Genomic DNA, 27922 nt, shown 5'->3' on the forward strand with positions numbered 1-27922 from the left:
TGCTAAAAGTTTAGATGGTTCAAGAAATGACTGGAATAACACGTGGGAGAAAAATCCATTGATTTTTTCTATGAAGTAAAAAGACACCTTGAGGCTTGAGGTGTCCCAAACACTGCAAATTATTGGCAACTGGCTATTATGGGAAGTGTCATTGCATGCTTCCTGTCTTTTACTCTTCATTTATTACTTACTCTTACCAGCTGTCAGAGAAACTATAATCAGGTGGATGGACCTTTGGTCTGACCCAGTATGGTTCTTATTTTCTTGGTATTTAGCACTCTTCCTAGGTTCATCATGCTTGACTTCTCATAGGAACATATTAAAAGAAAATAATTAAAAGATCTGTATAGGAGGTGGGAGTTTCTTCTCACACTGCCTAATGCAACCTTTTGCCACTAAAGAACAGACGGACCAGAGCCTCAGTGTTCACAAAGCAATGCAAGCACCTTGATGCTTTGGCTGAACAAGTGGTTTTTTTTCTGATATTCTTCATTTCTACTTCAGCATTTTTAGTCAGGTACAGCAAAATTCTGTTGGCTCCATTAATCCTCTTTTCACTTCACCAAACAACTACAGGAGTCGTGATTGTCAGAGAGGGAGCTCATTTCTGTGACAATGATTCATTATGAAACCAATATGCTAAATACAGCTCTGTGGATATGTGCTTGTTTTGAGAGGCAGTCTTGAACTCTTACTTCCCTAAAAAGGTACCAAGTCCTAATGTCCTCTGATAGTCTGAAAGGACTTATAAGCTTATACATGGACAAGATTATGCATTCTACAAATTATTCTAGAGGCACATTAAAATGTTTAAAAGGTAGTCCAACCTTCCTAAAATGCAAATAGGCTGTGCTCAGCCACCTTCTTCCAGATTATAATATTCTACTGCTTTGATTCAGTGTCAGGGCAGGCAGCAAGAATCCCCAAATGCAACTACTAAACTCTTTGTAGGCACCCTTCTAACCTCAATATGTCAGGCCTGGTGCCCTAAATATCAAGAAAGAATTTCTGGAAAGCATTTTTTCCTGGTAGAAATTTTCTTTTGATAATCCTACCACATCGTCTGATTCTTCCTGGAATAATTTATATAGTTGAAAGATACACTGCATAACCATGTCAAGGTAAATGAAGCATGGATGGAGTTTTATTCTTTACTGTTCTATATCTCTGCATTCTGTGAAGAGCACAATTTCAATTTTGTGCCCTCAAAAGTCACAGAAGGCATGAACTTGTAGTGTTTTCATGCATTGCTCTTTGAGTGACTGTTCTGTCAAGACAGACCATTTGAATATTCCCTTTTCATAGAATCATAGAAACTTAGAATAGTTTGGGTTGGAAGAGATCTTTAAAGGTCATTTAGTCCAACCCCTCCCTGGAGCGAGCAGGGACGTCTTCCACTAGATCAGGTTGATCAGAGCCCCCGCCAAGCTGACCTGGAATGTTTCCAGGGGTGGGGCATCTACCACCTCTCTGGGAAACCTCTTCCAGTGTTTCACCACCCTCAGTGTAAAAAATTTCTTCCTTCTATCTTGTCTAAATCTACCCTCCCTTAGTTTAAAACCATTGCCCCTCGTCCTATCACAACAGGCCCTGCTAAAAGTTTGTCCCCATCTTGCTTATAAGCCCCCTTTAAGTATTGAAAGACTGCTATAAGATCTCCCCACAGCCTTCTCTTCTCCAGGCTGAACACCGCCAACTCTCTGAGCCTTACCTCAGAGGACAGGTGTTCCACCCTCAGATCAGTTTTTGTGGCCTCTTTCTAGACCCGGTCCAACAGGTCCGTGTCTTTCCTGTGCTGAGGGCTCCAGAGCTGGATGCAGGACTCCAGGTGGGGTCTCATCAGAGTGGAGTAGAGTGGCAGAATCCCCTCCCTCGACCTGCTGTCCACGCTGCTTTTGATGCAGCTCAGGATATGGGGGCCAGCACACTAGCCCAGATCGGCTTTCTGGGCTGCGAATGACATATTGTCGGCTCATGTCCAGCTTTTCATCCACCAGTGCCCTGAAGTCCCTCTTGGCAGGGCTGCTCTCAATCGCTTTATCCCTCAGCCTGTATTGATACCAGGGGTTGCCCTGACCCAGGTGCAGGATGTTGCACATGGCCTTGTTCAACCTCCTGAGGTTCACACAGGCCCACTTCTTGAGCTTGTCCAGGTCCCTCTGGTTGGTACCTGTCCCTCAGGCATGTCAATCACACAACTTCTCTTGGTGTCATTTGCAAAACTGCTGAGGGTGCACTCAATCCCACTGCCTATGTCATTGATGAAGATAGTAAACAGTATTGGTCGCAGTACGGAGCCCTGGGGGACAGCACTCGTCACTGACCTCCATCCAGACATTGAACTGTTGACTACTACTCTCTGGGTATGATGATCCAGCCAATTCCTCATCCACAGAACAGTCCATCCATCAAATCCATATTTCTCTGTTTTAGAGAGAAAGATATTGTGGGGGACCGTGCCAAAGGCATTATGGAAGTCCAGACAGATGACCTCCATAGCTCTTCCCTTGTCCACTAATGTTGTCACTCCATCCACAGAAGGCCACTAGGTTGGTCAGGCAAGAATATACATTATAGCATAATTAGTAATAAAATATAATTTTGACTATACACTGTAGTAATACATTGTATTGAGTTCTATACTATAGTGGTATGACTGCGTCAGTGAGTGGTGAGAGTGGGGCACGTGTTCTGGGAGCAGAGGATTCCCTCGGCACAGGGAGGGCAGAGTCCCACAGCACCTGAGCAGGGCTGGTGGGGGGCACAGCAGCCAGCAGCCCCAGATGAGGCCAGTGAATGAGTTGGATCCAGACAGTCCAGATAGGAGGAGCATGAGATGGGGCTGGAGACAAAGGCAGCTACAACAGAAGTAGAGCCAGCTGGGACAGCAGAATGCAGGTTTTCTTTCTAAGCAACAGGGGTAATAAAACTTGGAAAGGTAAATCTTCCTGCTACATAAAATTGAATTATCTGTCATTATGCCCTGCTACCTTAGTCAATGAAAATAATATAACCTCCGGAAGATTTTCTCTCTTTTTTTATTTTTTTTTTTTCATTTTGTTTTAGAGTCAAGGTATAAATAAACTCAATATTTATTCTTAATTTTAGTTTTAGGACATTATCTAATTATCTCATATCTCATAATAAAAACAAACATTGTGGAAACGAGCAACAAATAGCAGAATTATAAAATAAAAAAAAAATACTAAGCTGCTTTGTGATCTGGTCTTTGGATTATCTCTTTCAGTGAATGGATTTCATGTTTTACATTCAAATGCATAAAAATCCTTCTTAATCCCTAGTTCCTTTTCCACTTGCTGGCAAACGTTATTTTTAGTGATCTCTTGTATATGTTTTTTAATGTTAAAACCAGAATATGTGTCTAAGCACAGAAAGGATTGTTTAAAATTCAGCTTAGAATTTGGGATTCTGCAACTGCAACTCAAATGTTTCACGTAATTTTTTGCCCTGTTAGTTTGGTTTTGTTTTGGTCGATTATTCAGGTGTGTTAATGTAATACAGATGCTTAACATATTCTATTCAGATCTGACAATTTCTCTTGTCCGCAGCTTTATAAATGAAGAAAAGAGACATTTTAATTACAGTTATATCCAACAAGAACATTTGAAACATTAACTTATCTGAAAAAAGAAGTGTCCCTTAAACCAATGATGAAGTGGTGGCACAGATGTGCATAATTCTGTATTAGTTAAGAACTGCTTCTGGTTTAGAATGTTTCCTGTAGAGGGTGACAGAGGACTGATGATTCCTTCTTTCATTGTCCTACTTTTACAGACTGTTCCTGTCTCCATTTGAAGTCAGTGGACACAGGCCCAGACAAAAAACCTCTCTAGTATTAGTTTTGAGCAGTCTATAAGGTAATCTTAAAGGTCTGCTAATTAAGTTTGCTTTCCACCATAAATATATTATTTAATTATATATTAGTTAAAGAATAATAGGAATTAATAATATTATTAATTCAATATAATAGATATTTCCACCATAAATATATTAATTTTATACTGCTGTTGAAGTACTTCGGAGTATCTGAGAGTAGCCATGCTTACTTTCATAATTCATGGTATTTTTATTCCTGTGTAACTATATATGCCATGTGGTGTACTTCAATAAATTATTTGGGATATCTCTAGTTAGATGCACTAAAAATAATTAATTTTGTGACCATTTTCTTTTAAGGCACTGGTTATATATCGCCTTTTAGTGCTGTGCATTACGCTGTAGTTCCTGTTTCCTAGTCTTTTCCTTGCAAAAGCTGAAGGAAAACTTCTCCAAAGCTTTGGGCAAATGTTAGGATAAATATAATTGCTTATACAAAATGAGATCTCTTATTATACAAAAAGTTTATAAGCCATATGCAACCAAAAGGAGTTTTCAAGAGGTTTTTTCTGTACATTCAGAAGAAAATAACCGTATTTAAGACTGCAGGGTAGAATTCTGCAGGGTGGAATTCTGCAAGGTAGAATTAAATTTCTCTTTATATCCACAAAAGGTTGCCTGAAACCATTTAAGTGCTTCTTCTTAAGATGGAGAGAAACACACTGTAGAACTGGCAGAAACACAAATACCTGCCGTTGATTCCAGAAAGATTTATGAAAATCATACTTTCTGGGAACTGTGTAAAAGAAAAAGTGTGATACATTCACAGTATCACAATCTCAAGCTTTTCCATGTAGGGAAGGAACTTTTTGCCCCCTAACTCGTTCAAAGAGCCTTATCAACTGACTGGGAATAACATTGTAGAACCAAATCATTTGTGCTATTTAGATTCCAGTTCTTACAAACAGGTAAAGTGAGCACTTAAACACCTATAAAAAAGATACGGGAGTGACTCTAAGTGAATTGTATGAATCTGTTTCTTAAAAAGTATATTTTCGTTATTTATTCAAAATCCTAGTAACTTGGAAGTTCTAAAAAACAATTTACAGTCACAAGCTTGAATTGAACTATTCATAAGTTCAGCAGTCTAAGCAGAACTCTCCAAATTCTGAAGCACCCTGTGGTATTAAAGCTTTTTCAGTAACTAGGATTTCTCTTTCAATGCACTCATTTTCTGCCATCAAGTAGTAGCTCATCTCCAGACAATGAAATAATTATGTAACCTTACTGTAGATTTTTAGACCTAATTTTTTAATTTTTTAACATCTCTCAATTTTATAAATATTTCTTTGAAATCCTCCTGGCTTTTAATGCATGGTCAAAATAACAGTTTACTTGAAATATAACAGATGGTCAACATTCCTTATTAAGTAAACTTTCTGTCCATGTGCCTGACCTCTCAGAAATGTACTTGTTTATTTGTACATTATACTCTGGCTTAACCAACATGCTTGGAGGGCCTGGGTTAAGTCTAGTTTGTTAAGAGCTATTGCTTGTGCTAGCTTCAGAAATAAACTCTGAAGTTTGGGAATCTGGAATGTTGATATGCTTTTTGCCAAGTACTTGTGATACTTTATAATCCTTAGATTTTTACAAAGCTATCATGCCTTCACTGACATCAACAGGCAAAATTATGCTCTCATCACTAACCTAATTGATTTCCCAGGAGCTCTAACAGTATCTGTCACAGGTCCAGTCCCAGGAAATCTAAGATTACAACTAGCATAGCTATACTTTTTAATCAAGTCTATATCCATATTAGGTATGGACTGGGGAGGTGGGACTCGGCTTCGTTCTTTCCATGCCCTGTCCTCTCCACTTCCCTCTCCTTTCCTCTCTCTGCAGGACTGTTCTGCAAGCAATTTATGCTTATAATTTTTTTCTGCTCGTGTAGGCCATGTCCTTCAATTGCAGTTAACTAATAGTTAAATTATCTTTATGCATTGCAGTGGCAGGAATGCTGCCTAATGCTTCTGTCTGTTCTTTGACGTAATTGTGTAGAAGTACATTCATTTCCCTTAATCTTACCCCAGGAAATGTTTTCTTGCACAATTCTTTAGAAATTACAGTTATTGCTACTCTATTCTTATTTGTCATATGAGGTCATTCACTTCTATGTTAACCTATATATGTGGGGAATGATACATCTGCCTGTCTTTTCCTGGCAAGCCAAGGTTCTAGCTACAATAAATATAATATTTTTAAAGAAATGCTGCTTTCATATTTATGAAGTATCTGTTCAATATTCTAACATCCATCACAACGGCTGAGGTGTTTTTTCCAAGGGTTGGTACAGTAAAGGCGTTTTATTTTCAAATGTTCATAGCTTTTTTTGTGTAGTCAAATGAGATTGTGTTGGTAGTCCTTTCTAACGGAAGCTCTTGATTATAGTGACAGTTTTTCTTAACCCTTTTCTTTAAGTTAAGGAACACCTAATCTTGTTAGAAGGAAATCTCCAGGCTACCCTATGCAGTGTTGACATAATGATTTCATTTACAACAAAATATTAAGTACACTACTCTTGAGATGATCGCTTCCCCCTCTTCATTTGTTTTGTTTTCTTGTGTGCATGTATGGCAGTGCGTGTTTTTCATCTGGAGGTCTGTGACACACCATTTACTGTATTATTTGTGGGACAATGGTGGATGGCCCCCAACGGTGTTCAGTTTATAGCATTTTATTCCAGAAAAGAATTGTACTCTGAAATTATCCTTAATTCATTCTCTGTAGCAGCAGACATTGTAGAAAGAACTGTAGAACCTTGCAAAGATCTCAGAGAATCTCTATTTTCAATTCATTTTTCAGAAACACATTGTACTGTTCCTTTTAAAGTTTGGCGCTTTTTTAGAAGTTCTGTTATGGGTCTGTATTCCACTTAGCAAATTATTTTGAAAGTATAAGACTGTGTTTTCTCTGACGTTTGCATAAAATACTGCTGAAGTCCTTCTGCATGGATTGCAAAATCTTCCTCTTTTTTCTTAGAATGGGCCCTGGCCATATTTTAATACATAGCTGTTGTATGTACTTGTTTTCTTTTATTATCATAGACCCAATGTTCTCTTATCTCTGTTGTTTCTACCATGCATAGAAAAGAGAACAAAATACCAGCAGCTCATTTGGGGGAATCAGCAGTTGAACAGTATTTTATTTTCATAGAATTGTGACAATATTTCCAAACACTCCAAAAAAGATAATAAAAGAAATTACTGACTAAATACAACACACAATGTATGTCTATCCAACTATTATTTGGGAAGTTGACCTGATTCAGTCTTCTAATGCCATTTTAGCTACCATTGTTCCATTAGGATATTATTAAAAATTTACTCAGGACAAATATGCAGCGTAAACACAGCAGCCTGCAATTTCCTTGGAATATTTGGAATTGCACATGCTTTCCTTCCCTTTGTTTATTAGAGGGCTGTTTATCAGAGGATGCCTGCTATTTCTATGCGAAGTGTAACCAATCCTCTGTTTAGTCACCTGTTGCAGCTCTGTGGTACCTCTGGTCTCCCCAGCAGACTGTGCATGTAACTGCTAGGAAAACAGTCCAATAAGCATTACCCTGCACTTAGCAAATCCATAGATACTATATCAGGTCTTTGAGAATGGGGCAATTGCCAGGTATTAAAATGATACTGTGAAATTTGCTGGTACATAACATTTTACTAACACTTTCTATCACCTGTTAATTTCTTCTTTTATCCTTCTTTTCTTCCTTGACTGCTATGCTCCTCAATTCATGCATTAACCTCTCTTTCCAAATAAGAATCATAGTATCATCCAAGATTCTGATTTTCTACCTTATCTAGAATTAGCATTCTCCGCAGTCACAACTTACCCTCAGTATTCTGTTCTTTGCTTCAGGAAATCAAACCATGGTATAGCACCCATTATTGACAGCCACCTCCGTCTTCTTTTCTCTCCACTTCTGCACCATTCTCGGGTGCTCTAGTACCTCAGCATGGTCTGACCTTACAGCTGGTCCTGCTTTCAGCAGGAGAGTGGACTTCATCACCCGAGGTCATCACAAACCTGAATTCTTCTATGAATCTGTGATGCTGAATGGTTTGCTTTAATAGAAGCAACATATCAGAGGGTTGTTCTTTTGCTTGTATTCCTATGTGTCTGGAATTCTCTACTTGGTCCCAAGTAAGGTATTTTAATAACTTTTCCCTTTCATATTTTATGTGAAAGAGTTCTTTTGCTCCTTGTGAATGACTGCATTTATGCTCTAATAAGAAACATACTGTTAAAGTTAAAATAAAATAGCCACAATCTCATAATATATTTTATATGTTGATTAGTACTTACAATGTTAAAATAACTTTATCATACTCTTTGTTCAAAGTAGTTGTAACACAGAAATTACTTTTTAATCCTTGTTTAGTCTCTTTTGTGTGAGATCAAATACGTGTTTAATTTTGCATAGTATTACCTGCAGAACCTATTCGCTTATTCTCTTCTGTATGCTGTAGCTCTTTCTAGTCTTCATAATTAACAGAAATGTGAACACTTAGAGCCTGCAATATTTAAGTACATTTATCATAAGGAAACATATTTCATAAGAAAGCTTATGAAAAGTACAAGAATTGAATGCTTGAATTTCATTTTGTTGTATCTTTAAGTGGTCACTGGAAGAGAACAGAAGCTACCGGCACTTCTAGATTTCTGTGGTACTGAAATTCTGTTACAAGGACATTGTAGTTCTCAGCTTTTGAGCTGAGCCTTATGATGATTTAGTTAAATGTACAGCAGGCAGAATGAAATCTGATCCTGATATAACTTTTACCTATGCAGCTGTGACTAAGTAAAACCTCCAAAATTACATTTAACTATGAGTGCCTTTAAATTAGAACATTTAATCAGAAAGTGAATCAAATGCCCTTAGCACATGTGACATGGACATGCTTAAATCACTAGCAGTAATTTCATAGATCACTTTCAGTGATCTTGTTTCATTAGTAGGACTGGGGAAGAGTCCAGAAAATTAACCTATCGGACTAGAAATGATTAGAAACCCCACAGCAACTTTTGAAATTATACCCTACGCTTTCTTAATGTGTGTGAAAAACACTTACTGTGTTTTTTACCGGAAGAATTTTTTCAAAGGAGTAGCTGACAATGTTTTGTAGTTTTAATAATAATAGTGGTGATCTTTGAAGGTAGATCTTTATTAAAACACAGTCAAGTAGGGCTGTTCCTTAATTACTCAGAATCTTGATAGGAAAAAAAATTCTACTTTGCTGTCTTTTTTTAATGTGTAATTAGACACATTTATCTTAAAATTATAATTTTTCCTTAAGGAATAGTTTCATTTCAAGGCTTTATTCTAGCACCTGGGTAGGCTAACTCATGCTACTACCCTTTTTCTGCCAAGTCTTGTCCCCAGTTCTGACTGTAAGATAAGCATTTTGTCTAACTCATGTAGCTGTTATTCGATATTGCTGGAAGTTAGACCTCTGCTTTTTATTACAGTGAAGGCTGTTCATGTTTCTTGTCTATAACAAAATCAGTCCAAAGGATTTCATTTAACTTCCTGGGCAAGCTTGAGAGCTTTCATAGTACATATACATGCTAGGCATGACATAGATTAGCTCAACAGATTCTTAAATCATTTATATTGTGAGATTTTTTTATAGCAATTAAAATTAGCTTTCTGTGCTTCTGAGCATATGAAGATCTCAGTAGTCCCAGACCTCTTTACTTTTTTTTTTCTGAGGAGGAAGAGCTAGGCATATGCCAAAATAAGGTATCTAGGAGAATGGAACATCTACATTCAGAAATTTCACCCATTAACCAAGTAAGGAAAAGCATTTTAGTTAGCTGTTCACCCAAATGGTGCTACTTTGTAGTGACTGAATTCTTTCTTCCTCTTAAAAGGCCTATCCTGCTGTTCTATACACGTTACATATTACCTCTTTCCATATGTGGCAAACCCATTCAATACCCGTAATGCAGGGTGTCAAGCTAATGGTCCTCGCTGACATAGTTCTAATATTTTTAAGAACAAGAGTAATGAAATTGCTGATCCGTGGACTAATACTTTCCCCTTCTGTAATTATATTTGTAACATAGTGCAACTTAGAGCATGATCCCAGGGCCACTATAATAAATGTTGATGGTCTTATTGACGTCATTGATTCATTGTTCTCCACTGGGTCGGTTTATAAGGCCACTGCAGCTATCTGAAGACCATCCTTTGGAACAGACGTCAGGTGGCAGTATTTCGTAGCACAAAAGAACATAGCTCTCATCATACAGACAACACTGTTTGAAAAAAATAATTGGACTCGTGTGTAATTGCTAGATTTTTTTGATAAATAAGAAAGAATCATAGACTAATAGAGAGGTGATATGTTTGTTCCTAATAGATATAAAATAAACATTCTCGTCTGTTGTGCTTTTACTTTGTCTGCTTGTTGAGGACCAGTGCTGTGTATACTACTCTCCCAGTTGAAAAGGAGTGGAAGCAGTTATTGTGTCAGTTGTGTGTTAGTTATGATTTAATCCAGTTCTTTTTCTGTCTGTAGACTAACACTTAGTTTTCAGTTTATATTTTGTTGGTAATAAAAGGTAGTTTAATTTTTTGGTTTTTTGTGGTTTTAATAATATCTATCTGGACTCTATATTTGGTCAGTGATAGTTTTTACATAGTGATTAAATCTTCTATAAAATTTTAGAAAAATACACAAAACTGATGCACAGTCGATTCTGCATTCTGTGGTGCTGTTCAATATTGAGTTAATTTTGTAAATACATTGTTATCAAATTTCACATATGACGCAGTATAGTTAAACTTGTCTACATAATGGGGCTGACACCTGATAGCAATGGCATTCTTAACATAAATTGACCTTTTAGTTGCTGTTCTGTTCTACTTCTGTCAGCATAAGGATGTTCTCTTTATAAACCTCATGAGGAATTGTGGCTTTGGTGCTAGGTACAAAGGTGATTTCTCTCCACTGTGACAGAAAGCTGCTTTTGCAGGATTTCTGATTTTGCTGTAAGAGAAAAAGCGATATTTGCCTTTCACACCTGGTCATGTAAACGTGGCCAAACACCCTTCACCCCATTGAAAGCCTGAACACTGTTTGTGCTTCAAAAGGAAATTCTTATTCACAAAGGAAAGCTGGATTCTAAGACAAAGTAAGAGGAAAAACATATTGCACCAGTGAAAATGATATGCAACCAATGTTCTGCATTAAAAAGAAATCTCTCACACAATGGTGATGGTTTGTTCCTGTAGGATGAACAGGAAGTGTGGTTATAACTGAAAAGATTGTTGTTGCTGTAAAAATGAGTGTACCAAGCTTAAGCAAATATTAGCCTACCACCAGTTATTACAGGTCTTTGTCCGCTATCAATGAGTTACGAACAAAATTGAACACGTTTATAAAAATTTTGTCATTCGGAATAGATGAAGTGGGTAATTTTAATTTATAATAAAAAAAAATCTCAGGATTGATTGACAAAGATTTTGTTGGATCAGAAAACTGCGACAATATCTTGTTTGCATAGTGCCGTGAAAAAAAGATATTCTAAAAATTAAATTTAATAGCAGTATGTATCGACCAAATAAATGCAAGTACTTTTGACTTTTTATGTTTTGGAAGTTCTCTTCTAGCACCTTTTGACAGTTTATTTCCCCATCAGCTCTGAATAGAAAAAAGGCTCTTCCTTGATTCGAGCAGTAGTCATGATATGATGATATACTGAATTAAGAACATCTTATTAGACAGATACTAGTATCTGTCATAATCTTATTTCAGTTTGTGTGCATATCTTAAATGTTTGTTTTGTTTTTCTGGTGAATGTAAGGTAGCAGGTATTAACCTTTCCTAAACGCATTTGAAAACTGGTTGTGATAAACTGACTTGGGAGGTGGGGGGAGGGAGAAGGCAGAACCTAAGCCCTTCTGCATTATTTAATTGTAGCATTTTCTAGTTAACTGAACAGGTAAAAGTCTGTAATCTTGATTTGTAAATGCGAACTACTATAAATAATGTAGATCCTGGAAAATACAGAAGAGGTTATTCAGCAGTTCCCCTTCCTTTCAGCCTCCCTGAAGGTTCAGGAATAAGCAAACAGAAAGAATAACCAAACAAAATGAGCACACATCTGATGTTTAAGCCCTCCTCCAGCACTTTTTATGTACATAACCAGAAGTCACTCAAGCAGCTGCAGCACATTAGTTCCGATAGTTTAACTGGCAGCTTTACAGTTCCGACAAAAGCTGTGCTAAAGCAGTTTCTTCCTCCCGTGCTTACTTGCTATGATAGCTAATAAGTGATCTTTGGCAGCAGGGCTGTGAGAGGAGTGGTAATGTTTAATAGGTTTCTGTGGAGGAGTTAGCTTGCTTTTTTCTGTGTAGATCATTATCTGTAGAGAGACGCTAAGGGCAGGCGACACCATGTTGAAAACAGAATAGGCTGAACTGGAGTTTGAGCTCTGCACAGTTCTTGGGAACTGATTTAGAAAGGAAATATTTTAAGCGGTTGAGCCAATATTCAGTTGTATTGGACCTTAATAACAAACTTACTCGGGAAACATGGCTCAGCAGACAAGTCCCGACACTTTGGGTGTTCCTGAAGTGGATAACACACATTGTCAAAATCCATGGTTAAATGAAGATCTTGTGAAGACCCTGAGGGAAAACCTGTTACAACATGAAAAATCCAGGACATCTAGGAAATCTTCACCTGCTTCTCCTCTGCTGTCTCCAGTTATTTCTCCTCGAAACTCTCCAAGACTTTTGCGCAGGATGCTTTTAAATAGCAGCATACCAAAGCAGCGGCGTTTCACAGTGGCACATACCTGGTAAGCACTGAGGAGGTTATGATGAAATGTCAGATTAACTTTTTTTCCACAGAGCATTCATCTTCTTGATGTCAGTGCTTATATTTGTTGGTTTGATCCCTGCATGAATCCTTCTAGTTGAAAGAGACAGTTCTAATTTGTTACTCAACTTAACTTAAGACCTCAAGTTTAAAATACTAATTTATAGAAACTAAGAAAACGTATATTTGCTTGCACCAAAGCTGCTTGATTTCCTCTGATTTCTTAGGTAATAATTCCTTTCTTCCCCTCCCCCAGAAATAAAATCTTCAGAAGGAAAAGTACTTACCTCATTCTGTGCTGTTCAGGCCAGAGTGAGTAGGCTATTTTTTTTCTTTAATGTATGGAGTATTTATTTATTTATTTGTTTGTTTATTTATTTATTTATTGGCAATTTATGACCTGTCCACACCTAAGCAGAATAACAGAAGCTTGTTTATCTTTTAACCACTCAAATTAATAAAGACGTGAGAGAGAAGAATGGTGCGAATACATATTGTGTATGAAACAGTGGTTTTTATTAAAGCAGTTGCTAGAATAAACAGAGGAAAGATGGAAAGGGAGCTCCTTGTTAAATTATTCACTAGTGCTATTTTTTTGGTAACTTGATCATTTCTAAGACATGTATTTGTGATCAAATCTGTAAAAGACATTAATTTTGTTGCATCAATCTTCTGTAAAACAACAGCATAATTTCATTACATAATTTATTATTTTTTCAAACATTACATATGAGATTATTGTAACTCAATAACACATTCCTGTTTGCTTTGATGGTGCTGACATCTTGATGTGTTCTGTATTTCTTGTGAGATTTTTTTCCCCATCATTTTTCAAATAAAAATGTAATACAAAGAAAGAAGGACAATGAAATAAGTTCGAATAAAGTCAGTCATGCATTCTAAGCAGCAAACGGAAATGCTGTTCAAGTTTATCTTCATTTGTCTGAAACCAGATTTACACTGTAGCTGTGTGACTGGTGTGTGTATTGCACATTGCATACCTGTGTACATAAATGTTTACAATGTATGTATTTCTGTAGCTAAAATACTCCTTTGATAAAATAATTTATCAAATTTGCCCTTGAAAAGGATGAGGAAAAAGAAGTGTGCCTTTATACTTAACGAATATTTGTTTTGAAACCAGCGTACCTGGTCAGAAATTGCATGTGTAACAGAGAAAACTGAATGAAATTAGGATATTTCATGTTCCTTTAAAAGTTATGCATAAATCCCAACAACATTAAGGATCTCCAAATGCTGATCTGCATTAAATAATTTATAAAACAGTCTATACATGAGAACATGTAGGATAAAAAAGAATAATTTGGGCAGAGCTCTTTTATATTATAAGATGAAAATAAACAAGAATTTGTGAAAGTTTACAGAGGGAAATTATCGTGTGTGATTATGTGTCTGTTATGTTAGTTATCGTAGACTAAGATGACAGAAGTAGGAAGAGTATTAAAAGGGACAGGTATGAAGTGAACAAACAAGTTTGGGCAACATGAAAGGGCAAATGCTGGTGTAGTATTAAAAAGTGGAATTTTGTTTAAAAGTACTTCCTTTAGTGAGCTTCAGAAAGTTTTGAGTTTGGGTAGAATGCCTTTTCAGCACGATGTGGAGTGAAGGAAATGCATGGGTTTTTCCCAAATATGTAAAATACTAGGCCCGCAGAATACTGTTGTTGAAAATTCATAGTTCTTTCTAAATGATTTGTAAGACAGGCTCATCTTAGTAGCACTCTCTTTTTAAGAAAGTAGCGAATTATGTAGTCAAGCAAAGAGTTGCAAAAAATTACCTGAGAACTTACAAAGAACAATAGTATTTCAGAAGTGAAGCTGAAGAGAAAAACCGCTGATCTTAAGTAATAATATGTGTGATCAGCATCACAGGCATATGAAGGAAGCAGAAGCACTACTGTGTGCTTACAATATTTATTTGTTGCCAAATCACTTCAAGTCCATAGTTACTGATACATCTTCACTTTGTTATCTGTTCAGAAAACTGAGATGCTGCGTGCTAGACATGTGAGTTCTAGATGCTTTGGCTACATAGGCAGTATAGTGGTTTTAATTCCATATCCATATTTTAGGCAGCTCATAGAAAAATAGTGCTTTTGAAAATAGGGTAGTTGTAAGCTTACTCCAAAATGTTGTACTATGGAGGATCCATTTCGGCTTTAGTGCTTGTCACTTATTCCACCATAGTTATGACCTGCTCTGTAAGTTCTCTTATTTTCTTGTATTTCTAATTTAATTTGTTTTGTACTTTAACAATAGTTGTTGAATTTTTGTACACGTCTTTCTTGTTTAGTTCATCATTTGCACAGGCATTAAAAGTTTTAATAACATGATCTTATTCAAGTCACCAATAAGTTGGAAAGCCATTCTGACTTTGCAGAGTACCACTAGATTTATAAATTTAGTATTTTCTTATGATTAGAAGTTTATGAATGTAGGTAGCATAAAAACCAAATGTATAACACTAAAAATATTGCTGTGTGTTCTTTTGTAATGCCTGTAGTGGATTGGGATGTAGAACTGTTGACACCAAAATGCATTTTCTTTATGATGTTACTGTTATCCTTTCACATGAATAACTGAGTTATCATTTTTAGTCATATGCCAGGGATATTCAGTCTTGTAAGGATTGCATAAATGGCCTGGTTGTGAACTGTCAAAATGCCTTCCATCTGGTTTTATGTGATGAAGTATAAAATCATAAGATGTAATGTTCATTTACATGTACATTTATACAGTAGAACAATGGTATATTATGTAAAAGGCATGCAATTACTTATGATTAAAAAAGGTGATGTAGTATGTAAGCTTTTAAGACCTCTTTAAGAAACTCTATGGTTCTGCTTTCTAGAAAATTTGGACCATTATGTCTTCTGAAAACCACGTCTTGTATGAAAACTGTCATGAAAAGTGCACACAAACTGGGACATTTAGTAGGGAGTGCTTAAGAAATTGATGGAACCATTTATTTAAATCAGTTCTCTCTGTATTGGTTGTGTTCAGCAAGGCATGACGTAATAGGTTATTTTTAAAATTTGTTTTTAGTAGGAGGTTTCCATGCACTATGTTCAGAAATGTGGTTATGTATCTTGATTTTGCTTTCAAGGGTGTAATGGGAAATTTGCCAATGTTTCTTTCAACTCAGAGTTCATCACCAGCCCTTAACGTCAGACATTTTATGAGTCCTTCTCTCCTTCCTTTTCTTCTTTATCCTTTGCCAGCTGTAACTCTGAATTCATTTTAACACTTGAAAGGTAGACGACGAATTTTTGGATTTTAGAGAGGAAAAAATACAGTATTAAGAGTGAGCTGAAATAGAAGATTTTAAGTGGTAGAGATCCACAGGGTCTTCATTTTTGTTGGAGAAATTTCTGAACAACTTATAGCTCCAGAGAGTGTTACAGCTACTCTTGCCTATAACTGTGACATTAAAATTGTTTAAGCTATATTCAATTTTTAGCCTGGATCGCTCTCAGTCTATAGACAGTGTCAGTCTACAGTCTAGAGGAAACAACCATAGCAACTGAAAAGAAACAAGTGTTTCAAAGCTTCCTGGCCAGGAATTCAAATATACTCTAGCCAAAAACAGCTCAAGTTCTTCAGAAATCTGGATTATATTGCACTGTTGTAAAAGTAATTGTAATGCTTGAACATCTGGTCAATATACTGACACAACAGCACATGTTACAGTTGGACACAGACAAGATAAATTAGGTCTTCTGGTATGTGCTTGACAAATTCAGTTTCTGGCTGGTCTTGGTTGGCTCTTCCTAAGCCTTTTCTAAGCCATCTGTTACCCTAGTGCAGTTGGACAGGGGAGATCATCAGGGTGGGATCGTGTGTGCTGCGATTTGTGAGGAAAGAAGAAGGCCTTCGGTTACAGGGAAGGAGACTGTCGATTCCCCAGCTGTGTGGACAGCCAGTGTGTGTGAGACAAGTCCAAAGGTCTGTGGAAGGATGTTTAGATACGTTAAATCATACAGCTTTAGTTAATTCGTATGGGAAGCCAGCTTTCCTGTATTTTCCATGAAAAATTCCTTTCTGTGGGAAAGGGAGGAGAAGCTAGAAGCAAAAATATTTGCAGCAGGATGGTAGGGTCAGTGCAACATAGCAACTAAATTGTATCTATTTAATTGGAAGTATGAAGTCATGGCATGCATGAGCTTGATATTTTTGGCCTTTTTTCTTTGCTGCCTTAATAATTCTCAGTGAACACAAAATGTTCAATCAGTCTTTTCTTTCTTTTTTTTGCTGTTATACACAAATTTGGACAGAGTATTTTCTGTCTTTATGGTTTATTTGTGTGTGTTCAGATACAACAAGTAGTGATATATGACCTTTTTATTCATTATGTAAAGTGGGTTTGTTATTCATGAGTCCATTTTCAGTCTTCCCTTTGAATATCTGTCCCCTCTCCAGCTCTTCTGGGGATCATTTAGTACTTTCTGATGTTCAGGGTTTCTTGTTTTTTTTTAAACATGTACCCCCAGACCTACCCATTTAATACGATTACTGACAGTAAGAATGTAAGTGTGTGCTCACTTACATAGAGTACTTTCATATGAATTCAGCCAGCCTTTGTCCCCACCCATGGTAAATAGTTTTACATTGGTGTTGGCATTCAGATATGAAAACGATAGATGCCTTAGAAGTAGTTTAGATAGGTACGGGTAAGGTGTGCCATTTTAAGTTTCAGGAATGTAACTGACATAAGAGTACTGATAAACTCAAGTCTTTGTTTATTTTTGTTGCACAATATATTTTCATGAACTTTTAGTACCAATTGCAAAAGACAGCAAAACCTCAAGTGTTCATTACAGGTAGATTGCCGAGGAGCTAAATATTCAACTTAATGTGGTGCTATACTGCCTGGTTCAGTGTATTTATCCTGATGCTACTAAACTACGGTGAAGCTAGATGAAACTGAAACTGTAGACTTTTTCTCACTACAATTTGCTTCCAATTTTCCAGATATATTTTTCTTTAAAGATTTTTAATGCCTGTTTGTGTTTTCCTCTACTTCACTACTCAGTGCTTTTCAGGGAACTAACGTAATTAAAATTTGGTATATGAAAAGTATTTCAAAAGGAAGAGCCATCAAAAGAGAGTAGGATGATAATTATGCTAAGAATACTAGGGAAGGATAGGATTCTTAGTCTCTGTGTATGTATACTCTATACTAATAGCTGAAATTTTTTAGAAAGAGTTGTGCATAATATTTCAAACTTCTGTGGAATTAAAAAATTGAGTGTTATGGAGGAATATTTCAAAATGAAGCCAGATAGCTGTGTATTTTCACAATTTAATTAGATGCATGTATTCATGAGATTCAAGGCAGTGTTTAATCAGGTTACAGATGCAATTAAATTTAACTAACAATAACATCCTTTTGGAACTATTAAAATAAAATGTAATGTTTAGAGGAGATTATTTGAGTAATATGAAAAAAGATAAGTTGCACATTTGCATGTGTGAGCTTATTTGTTTGTGTTCAGTTAAGAAAGTATCTGAGTTTCTTCTACTTCTTCCTTGCTTTTTCTCATCTAGTTTTTATTCACTTTCTAAATCAGCTGACCAAATACATTAGGTTTTAGTCAAGCTAACAACTGGCGTGCTACAGAGGACTCTTTGCCATTGGTTTTCAGGCTTTTGAGAATGGGTTACTTCTTTTCTGGATTAGTATATGATCCTCTCCACATAGAATGTAAAGATATGCATAACAGGTGCATAAATAATTCCCAGGAGATCATTTAATTCACAGTATTGTCACAGAGACATACTACAAATGTGTAAGATAACCCAATCCACATATCCACTCTGCTTGAAATCTGGTATGTAAAGAGGGGCAGGCTTGTGTGGATGCTTGTGTACAAACAGACAACAGGCTTGCAAAGACAGTATGTATATTTGATGGGATCTGTGCACACATACATGTAGGTTAGTGGGGCAGAGGCAATGAGTGAGTTAGGGGAATGTGATGCTGTCTAGTGTCTACAGAGTGGCTTGCAGTAAGCTGAAGATGTTGCACAATGGTGTTAACTACTGACAAGTTAATTTACCAGAGGGAAGTAATACTGTTTCTCCACAGCTCAAACCTGAGCATCTTTTCTTTTCTTCCAGAAGAAAATGTATCTCAATTATTTTCATTGAGCTTTTCTCTTTTGTGGGTGACCTCATTGCCTTGTAGGTCTGATAATTCTTCACAAGTTTTAAAAGCTGAAGTGCTTTGCTTGGGCCAGGCTGCTGTCTGACCTTATATCTTGAATGGCATGTTCTGTTTTGGACACAATTTAGGAGATATTCTAAATGTTTTAGCAGAAGTGGAACTGAGTTCCTATAGTTCTACTTTTGTTTAGTACTTACCTCAAAAGCAAGAACTACTTTGCAGGAGTGCTTTTGAATCCACAAATTTTTATTATGTCTTACTATAATTGTATTGCAAGTTATTATGTGTGACTGCAAAGGTTTTAAGTATTGTGCCCTTCCAGCATGATAAATTCTCCAATTTCCTTAAGTTTTGGGGTTTTTTTAGAATTTACAAAAAGTTCCAGTGGTTTTTGTAGAATGTTTTTATTAGCTTACTGTGTAACATCTTGGGAAGCCTGTTGGACTCAAGCAGTCTTCCGCGTTGCTGCTTGTTGGATCACTCTGACTGCATTTTGCAAACTTGCTATCTTCACTTTGATTTTGCACATGTGTATTATTGTTTTCTTTGTGGTATGCTAAAACAGGTTATTGCCCCTGCCCGTGCAATCCTGTCTGTTTCTTCTGCAATTTTACACTTTTTCAATGTTTTATGCAAGCTGAAATTGGTATTGCATGGTAGCCTTTGCCTCCGTTTTGAATCTCAAGAATCCACTGTACCTTGGTCTTAAATTAAAGATTTCATAGATATTGTGTAGTTCAGTATACATAACCTCAAAGTTTCAAACATGCTATAAAAGCTTCAGAAGTTTCTTTTCCTTTTTGAGTTCTCATAGTAATTCATATCTCTTAATAGATATATATCTTATGGGAGTATTCTTACAATTTCTTTAGCACAGTCTAGCAAATAGCTGGCTTTTCCTTTCATACAGTCTTGAAGAGTTTCATCCTCTTTGGGATTTGCAGGTATTACTCCATTTTTCTTCCCTTCTGACATGTCTTCTGTATCTCATGAACTTTTGGGGGTTTTATGCTTCTATTTCGTCTAGTACCGAGCATGATTTTTCCATTGGTGGTCTAGGAGAACACTGAGCTTAAAAATTCCAAGAATTCGTTCCAACAAGAGATAAATTAATATGTGAGAAAGATGGTTGGGAGAGAAGTCTCAGCCTCTCTATCTGCCAACCTACCAGTCCCATAAGGAGCAACTGTTGACTGGAGCCAGCAAGCTTTACACTGTCAAAGGGCAGAGTAACAATTTATACAGAAGTGCAGTGAAATGTTTGCTAGCAGGGGGCATATTTCTGTCCTGATCTAGGGAAAACAACCAGCCTTAGAACTGGTCTCTAGCTGGGGCAAGTTAGAGGTCTTTTCCAGCTAATGTTTGATCTTGGTCACTAGATAATATTGGTAATATTGGCATCTTCCCTCACTGCAAAGTTTTAGGGAATAATCTTGTAAAAGATTACTAGTTTATACTGTGTAGATTAGTACATTTAATAAATTGGTAGTGGGTTGGCTTTCCATTTTCTAAACATTCAAAATTCAGCTAGAAATCTTGTCTTCTCTCTCCTTCATCAAACATGGCAAGACACTACATGGCTAACATTTCATGTTAGCACAGAACTACTTTTCTGGTAGTTGTATATTCCTCTTTTAGTAAAAGTTCAGGGTCTTCTATCTGTTATTTTCAACAACTTAATTTTACTAAGCCTCTGCATTCAGTTCTTTAAAAAGAACACGTGCAGAATTAATATAGCAAAAAAAGCAAGATTTTGTGCATGCACAGGGTGAAATGTAAGACAAGAAGGAGGTATTCTGTTTCATTTATTGCTTATAAAGAAACACTTGTAGTCATGTCATAATGCTTTAACTGTAACCTCTTTTCCTCTTAGATTGTGCTTTTCTTAATGATCAGAACTCTGCTGTGTTCTTTAATGCACCAGATTTAACAGTACTTATCAAATATTCTTATTATAACAGATATAACTAATCAGTTAGAATCTTACCATGACAAGTGCTCCACACATATGCTTCTTACAGTGAGGCTGATTATTGTAGACTAGTAGTCACAGACTTTTATGGACAATAGATTGTTCAAGTAAGCTTGGAATACTTTAAGGTGTAATAATGTCTGAGAATGAATGATGTACAATTAAATACATTAGTTTTATGGGCCAGACTAATTTCAGCTGGAATATCCAGGAACTTTTATAGCATTATTCAATGCCTGAATTTGTCCTTGGGATTATCTCTTGATAGCATTACCTTCATAATTAAAAAAAAAAACGCATTGTGGGTGAGTTAATTGAACATGTAAACTCTGGATTTTGTGTATACGTGTGGGTTTTTGTGGTGTAGGTTTTACTGGGCTTCTGTGATAAACCTGCATCTGCTAAGCCTGACAAATAATCTCCAGAACAAGTAGTATGAGCACTCTAGAGAAGGAATCTCCACAAGATGTTTTAAGAAGATCTGTCTATATATTAATTTTCTCACAAAAAATAGAATAAGACAGCAAATAAGTTTTATCCAGAATAGATTTTGTGTGATTTTTTTCACAGCTTTACCTGGACAATATGTATCTACATATTAAAAAAGGTAAAAGACAAGTAGACATTTCTGATGTGCATTTTAATATTATAAGAATCTTCTAGTTATATTAAGATAAATAATTGATATATTTGACCATTATCATAAGTATAATTTTGCAATATAGAAGACATATGCAATCACAGATAACATATGTTGTTTTCCTTTGGGGATGGGAAGGTTCACTGAATGATGAACCAGAAATGTTATCTATTGTATTTCCAGTCTTGTGCAGCTGTAGGATTGTTAAAATCTGCTGCACTTTCTTAAGCACAGTCATAAGCAATAAAATCCAAGTTATTTTAAAATGTTGTCTACCTCTTGGACTTATTCATTATTATGGACACTCACATGACAGAGATTGAATTCTCCAGAGGTGTTAATTACAATCATAGCATGTAGCACATCACAAAATCAAAAAGAAGAATGTTGACTTGTGTAAATGCATGCTGCAATGGGAAATGGATTAGACCATATAATTAAATGTGGAAATCCAGCAAGATCACAAAAAATATTCATTAAAAGGCCCAAGAACGGGCTGCACAATGAGCTCTATTCCCAACATAAAAAATAGTTTACTGCAGAAGAAATATTTGAAACTTACGAATAACAGTGTTTCTCCAAGCATGTATCTCTTGTTTCGAAGGCATGCAATGTATATTAGAGATAGTTAAGTTAGATACGCCAGCTATGAAATGAGTATTTAAGAACAATTGTATACTTTAATATTTCTTACTCACTGTGACAATCACAGTCTGGAGACTTCCGTGTGGTTTTCTTGTGGGCAGAGTGTATTTGTCTGTGGTGACTGCACGAGGTATATGTATCGGAGAAGCAGTTGTTGCCGCTGTAGTCTCACAACAGTTTGTGGTATTTGGTGGCACTAGTACAGAAGCAGCTGAGACAATACCAAGCTTTTGGCCTTTCATCGAGAATAGCTTGCCAAGAGAAATAATATTAAAACATGTGTTGACTGGGGGACCGGGCGTGGGAAACGGGCTATGAGAAGAACTAAATCCCATCACATGATTATTGTTAGCCATTTAAAAAGTAACATTAAGGCTGAAGCATTTGAAGTTCAAGATTGGACTGCATCTGTCAGTGTGTAAAAACCATCCTGACAGAAAAAAATTTTTTTAGGCATGATCCTCAACAAAGAGTTTGTGAGGAATTTTCTAATAAAATATTAGAAAATAATGACTTATTGTGCCTGAAATATTTAAACTGAAATGTCTCACAGTTTCTCACCCCCTCGTCCCTCAAATAATTGCTTAAAGTAGGGAGTGCTTTGTTTCACCTCACCTGGAGGCTGCACAGGAGGGAGTTCTACTCAGCTGTGACATACAAATCACTGAGATAAAGATCTCAGTCTGGTCTGGATAGGGCTTAATGAGATGCTCCTTGAAATACTATCATACACATTGCTATCTCTTCATAATGCAAGTCTGATACCTATTATTCCCCCTAGGAAGGTCAGTGGCTTATCAACTGTCCTTCCAGAACATTTGTATCATATATTGTATTACATGGAAATTCTACTGTAAGAAAAAGCGTAAATATTTTGCTGGTAATAATCTTGTGCATTCACCGGATTTTGTAGGGATAGTGGCCTAACGTTTTCTATGACTTATGCAGGAATCTCTCAATCCGGCTTCTAAACCGTCAGTCACTAAAGAATGTGCTGCTCAAGAATACAATTGATCAGTCTTCTTATCAAGTAAATATATATCATAAAAAATTGAACATGTTCTCATGATTGTAAATCTTTTCTTCAGCATCTTTGTCAAGTTTGTTTTTGGATGAGTTGTTCCAACTCCCTTTTTGTCCTTAGTACCAATGATCTGCCATCTCATTGTCCTGCTCTTCATGCAACAGTTGTGGGGTTTTTTAATTATAAGACTTCTTGGAGGATGATTTAATCTCTGCTCCCTTCAGAGAGCATGTTACAATGTAGAACTTGATCTCAGTGCTGATGAGTTTAAAGCACATGCCTGATGAACCTTTGGGAATGCATCACTAAAAGTAATTTTTTTTATCAGTTCTTTTTTAAACTGTCAAAACAAAATACTTTAACCTTAATGTCCAATGAATTGTTAAGAAATGGGATTAATTGATAAGAATTTTTAATTTGTGAATGAAACTAGACTTTATATAGACAGCATTGAAAAGAGTTTTCACAACCCTTTTAGTCCCTGGAGCATCTGCTGCAAATGCCATTGATATGCTGAGCGGGAGTAGCTCTTTTTCTGATGTGAAGCTTATTTCACATGTGAGAGGGGAATAAAAGTAAAATCTCAGCTGACTCCAAGGAGGAAAGCCTCTGTCTTTCATGTTCTGTGTATTCTCAGAGTTATCTAGCTCTCCAGGCTACATGCTGCAATTAATTACAAAGTCACTCTAGACATACCTTACACAATAAGAAGTGCTTTGTGTGTTGTGGCTTTGCTACAAGCTGCTACTTGTGTGTTCCAAGTGCAAAGATCATCACCAATCAAAAATAAATAAAAGAAATTTATTCATGTTTAACAGGCTTATAAAGATGTCATCAATTATTTGAATGCACACAATGAAACATCATTGTTAAAATATATAGCGAAGGTACGGGCAGGTAAAAACTTGAAGTGACCTTGGACTGTGAAAGTTTTTTGGTAATATTTTTTTGATATAAGCTTGTGCTGTGAGCTGGAACTGTTCAGTAGCTGCTGTTTCCGTCCACACCCTTTTGGTAATAGAAGGTTATGCTTTAGTTGTCATAGAGGGAATTATACAGAAGACAAAAACGAACTACTTCTTTGACATGGAAATCCCCTAATAATATAAAGACAATCTTGTCTTTACCAACAAATAGGGTGGCATACAATAGCTTATGTAACGATTGGAAAGTTCATGAAGGCTTTGTCAAAAATACTAGGGCTCTTCCAGACTTTAGTGTATATAAAGTGAAACAAATAGAATACTTCAATAGAAAGATTACATAGTTACCAATGGATAATTTACTTTTTCTTTCATATAGTCTTCATTCATCAAATGAAGTAGTTATAGAAAATGTAATTTAATTCTTTTAAGGATGTTTAGACCTTGGACTAGATTTAGCTTATTACATAGATTCTGTAAAGGTAACTAATATTGAATAACTTTTGCATAATCAATTCCATCCATATAATTTTATAGTGGAAACACCCAATTTTACTGTGACAGAGTACTTTTGCAAAGTAGCCTGCTTAAATATATTACATTTTACAGGCAGTAACATAATGGCTTCATGAACAACCGTAGTCTTAGGTGATGAATGCCTGGAAGTAGCAGGCTAACTGGTTTTGAAGCATTTGAATGCAGATGAAGGTACATGGCTCAGAGTAAGGGACAAAACTCAACCAGTTAGTAGTAATGCCTTGTCAACAACATTAACATTTGAGACTTAGAAGGGCTGGACAAAAGCAGGTATTGTACTGCTGAGACTTATCTGAAATTCATCTGATCGAAAGTCATGAAAGCCGTCTGACTCACTTTTTGTTTTCTTGAGGACTGATGATGCCTCACTATGTTGACCAGTGGGTTATAACGCAGGCCATGTGCGGTATTATAAACGACAATCTGATTTCAGACTACTTGAACAGGAACACCATTGTTGTTTGCCTAACATTACCCAGTCTAAAGAGTTAGAAACAATGGCTGTTTCTCTAGTGAAGACCTCTTCTGTGTGCAATTTGCCAACAGTGGCAAATGAATTTCTCAGTAATTCTCTAGCAAACTTTTTAATTGCTTTCATACCAATACTGGCGTAGTTACATAATTGCATAGTTAGATGAGGAATTTTGGTACTAATTTGAAGTTGTTTTATCTTTTCAGGAGCTTTGTTGCCGCTAAAATAACGGTAATTGAAACTTACTGAACTTCCATGCAATGAATAATAAAAATAATCAGTATCATGTTTAAAATACAGAATGACGTGGTTCAAAATTACTCTTAGTAGTGTGAAAAAAAAATTTATTACAACAAAAATAAAATTTTCTGAATAATTAACTTCCTTGTTTGTAACTGCAAAAACAAAAGTCCAGCTTTTCTGTAATATGACTAATACCAGTTTAAACTGGTAGCTTGTGACTCACTCCTGAGTAAAAAATCTTTGGATGAGGATCAGAAAGGGTTTCTATAAAGCCTGTTTCCACTCCATTCATTTACTTGAATAGAATACTGAATTATAACATCTAATCATTAATTATTGACAGCTTAAATGGTTTTGAGGAGGAAACATTCAAGTGACTTGACCCACATAGTAGGAGGTGAACTTTGGGTACCTCTAAATATTTCAAGGTGAATTGTAAAGTACAGTTTTAACGTTTGAGAAATACTTTCTTGATTAAATAAATAATCCATGGAGGGGCACTTAAATCAGTAGAAAAAATGATAGCATCCCTTTTAAATCAGTGTATATGACATCATACTGATGTCACAATGAAGTCACAATGGAAAACAAGACTGTAAACTGCAGTTATGCATTTATTTTGCTCTGTTGAAACAAAAGCGCGATTGCTGTGCAATTGTTGTGTGCAACAGTCATGTAGCTGTAGAGAACGAGCTGCTCAGCTCAAAGAGAAGGTGAATGCATTAACAAAATAAAAAAATCCAGCTCCCACTTACAATAATAACAGGCAAGTAGGTGGTATGGTTACTGAGTCTTGTAAGCAAAATCAGGTAGAGGGACACATGGCCTTGTGGATCTAGTGTGAGACGGGGTAGAAATATCCTGGGACTTTAAACCTAACTCTGCCAGCAGTTCCCATTCTTTGAGTTCAACAGAGTTGTTTGTACTCTGTTGTCTTAATTTCTAAATACTTGAAATAAAACATAGTTATATTTATCTCAGGGATGTTTTGTTAATATTCTTCTGATGCTTTCCAAGTATGAAGTGCTGTCATTGCTTACAGATCAAAAGAATGTTCGCTTTTTATCTTCTAAATATTACATATCCATTTATAGTTTCTTGTAGTGTCAACATCCTATGTGTTGTAGGACTTATTGTAGGAATCCAAGAAAACATTGTCCTTGTTTTTGAACTTTTTAACTGTAATGGAAAGCAATCCAATACAAGCTTTAGGGGCTTTTTCCTTGTAATGGCAAGACTACCCACTGATCTGTAGCAAAAGTCTGGAACATTAATGTAGCTGAGTATGACAAGCTCATCTGAACTCATTTCTCTTGCTTGTCATCAGACTTACCAGTTCAGGGATATGCCACACTAACCTTGATTATGCAGTTCAAAGCTCAGTTGGGTCTGATTTGCAGAAAGAACAGGCAATGCAAAAGCATACCTGCTTTCAAAAAGGTGTAGATATCCTCCGAGGTGGAGAAAAGGCCAAATGCAATATTACAGAGTAGTCTGTCTTTCTTAAATACAAAGCATATGTTACCTACTTTGCTTGTTACAGTTTCCAATGTCTGCAAAAACTGAGGGGCAACAGATCCTTGCCTCTTCTTCTGTTTGTAAAATGAATCTGTTCTGCTCGCCCAATGAAGTACCGGTCTCATGGAAAAGGCAGTTGTGAACACTGTTAAAGAACACCTCTATCGTAACATACACAGAGGGCAAACTATGGCTAGTTGGATAAACAATTCTGTTGTTTCTTAACACTTGAGAAACTGTATTACAATCTTAATATCCTTTTCTATAAGCAGTTTCTGAGTGTAGGTTCATTTTTGTTGTATGGTTGTTTTTTTGTTGCTGTTTTTGTTGATTTTTTAATGCAAAAAAATTTCTTGTGTCATTTGATGATGTCTCCTTCATTATTCTTCTGCAGGCTTAGCTGTACTGTATCAGCCTTCCATACTTGTATTCTGTTTTACACAACAAACAAACAATGTTTGGATGCTGGAGCCACTTAACACCTGACTGAGTATATTAATCCTTCTAGAAAATATTGGTAGCTGTCTAACAGGCAACATTGCAGAAATTACATGGTTGTTTGCATTTGTGGGGTTGTATTTGCCAGGTGTGCAGCTTGTTACTGAGCAAATCAATTTAAATATTCCATTTTAAAAATAATTTCTCTTACTTAAGAATAATCTAAGCCTTCTGGGATCAAAAAAAAAAAAAGGAGATCTTTTCCAGCAAAGAAACTTTGGCTGATCTTGGCTGATATTTCTATAATGATTACCTATCAGTGGCTCTAGCTGGAAGGGCTATCATGAGTAGTTGGAGTCTAAAACTGTTTGGGTTGTTTTTAAGTTTTGCACTTGTAATGGACAGTGTTCTATTTTCTCTGCTAAACTGAAGATCTGAACCCACAAATCACCTTCAGAAATTAGAATACAAATTAAAGAATTTAGATTTGGAAATTTAAAGATTAGATGCCTTTATATATGCTCTTGGGTTTTAAATTAATTTTAATTTTACATTTTACTTCTTGTATATATATGTACAAATTAAAT

At 36.1% G+C, this 27922-nt stretch overlaps 1 protein-coding gene across 2 annotated transcripts in view; it reads left to right on the top strand.

The window, feature by feature from the left end:
• The window catches only part of PDE4D (phosphodiesterase 4D), a 436095-nt gene that overhangs the window by 38468 nt on the left and 369705 nt on the right, over nt 1-27922 (top strand). The window contains exon 1 of one of the 2 annotated variants that reach the window (XM_075447149.1): nt 12449-12717. The exons of the other annotated variant lie outside the window; for it this stretch is intronic. Within the exon in view, the coding sequence (XP_075303264.1) occupies nt 12449-12717 (269 nt within the window). Of the gene's footprint in view, nt 1-12448; nt 12718-27922 lie in introns of those variants that run through there. 2 annotated transcript variants of the gene reach the window in all.

This window comes from Opisthocomus hoazin, chromosome Z (genome assembly GCF_030867145.1).
Source record: "Opisthocomus hoazin isolate bOpiHoa1 chromosome Z, bOpiHoa1.hap1, whole genome shotgun sequence".
NCBI classification, from domain to species: Eukaryota; Metazoa; Chordata; class Aves; order Opisthocomiformes; family Opisthocomidae; genus Opisthocomus; species Opisthocomus hoazin.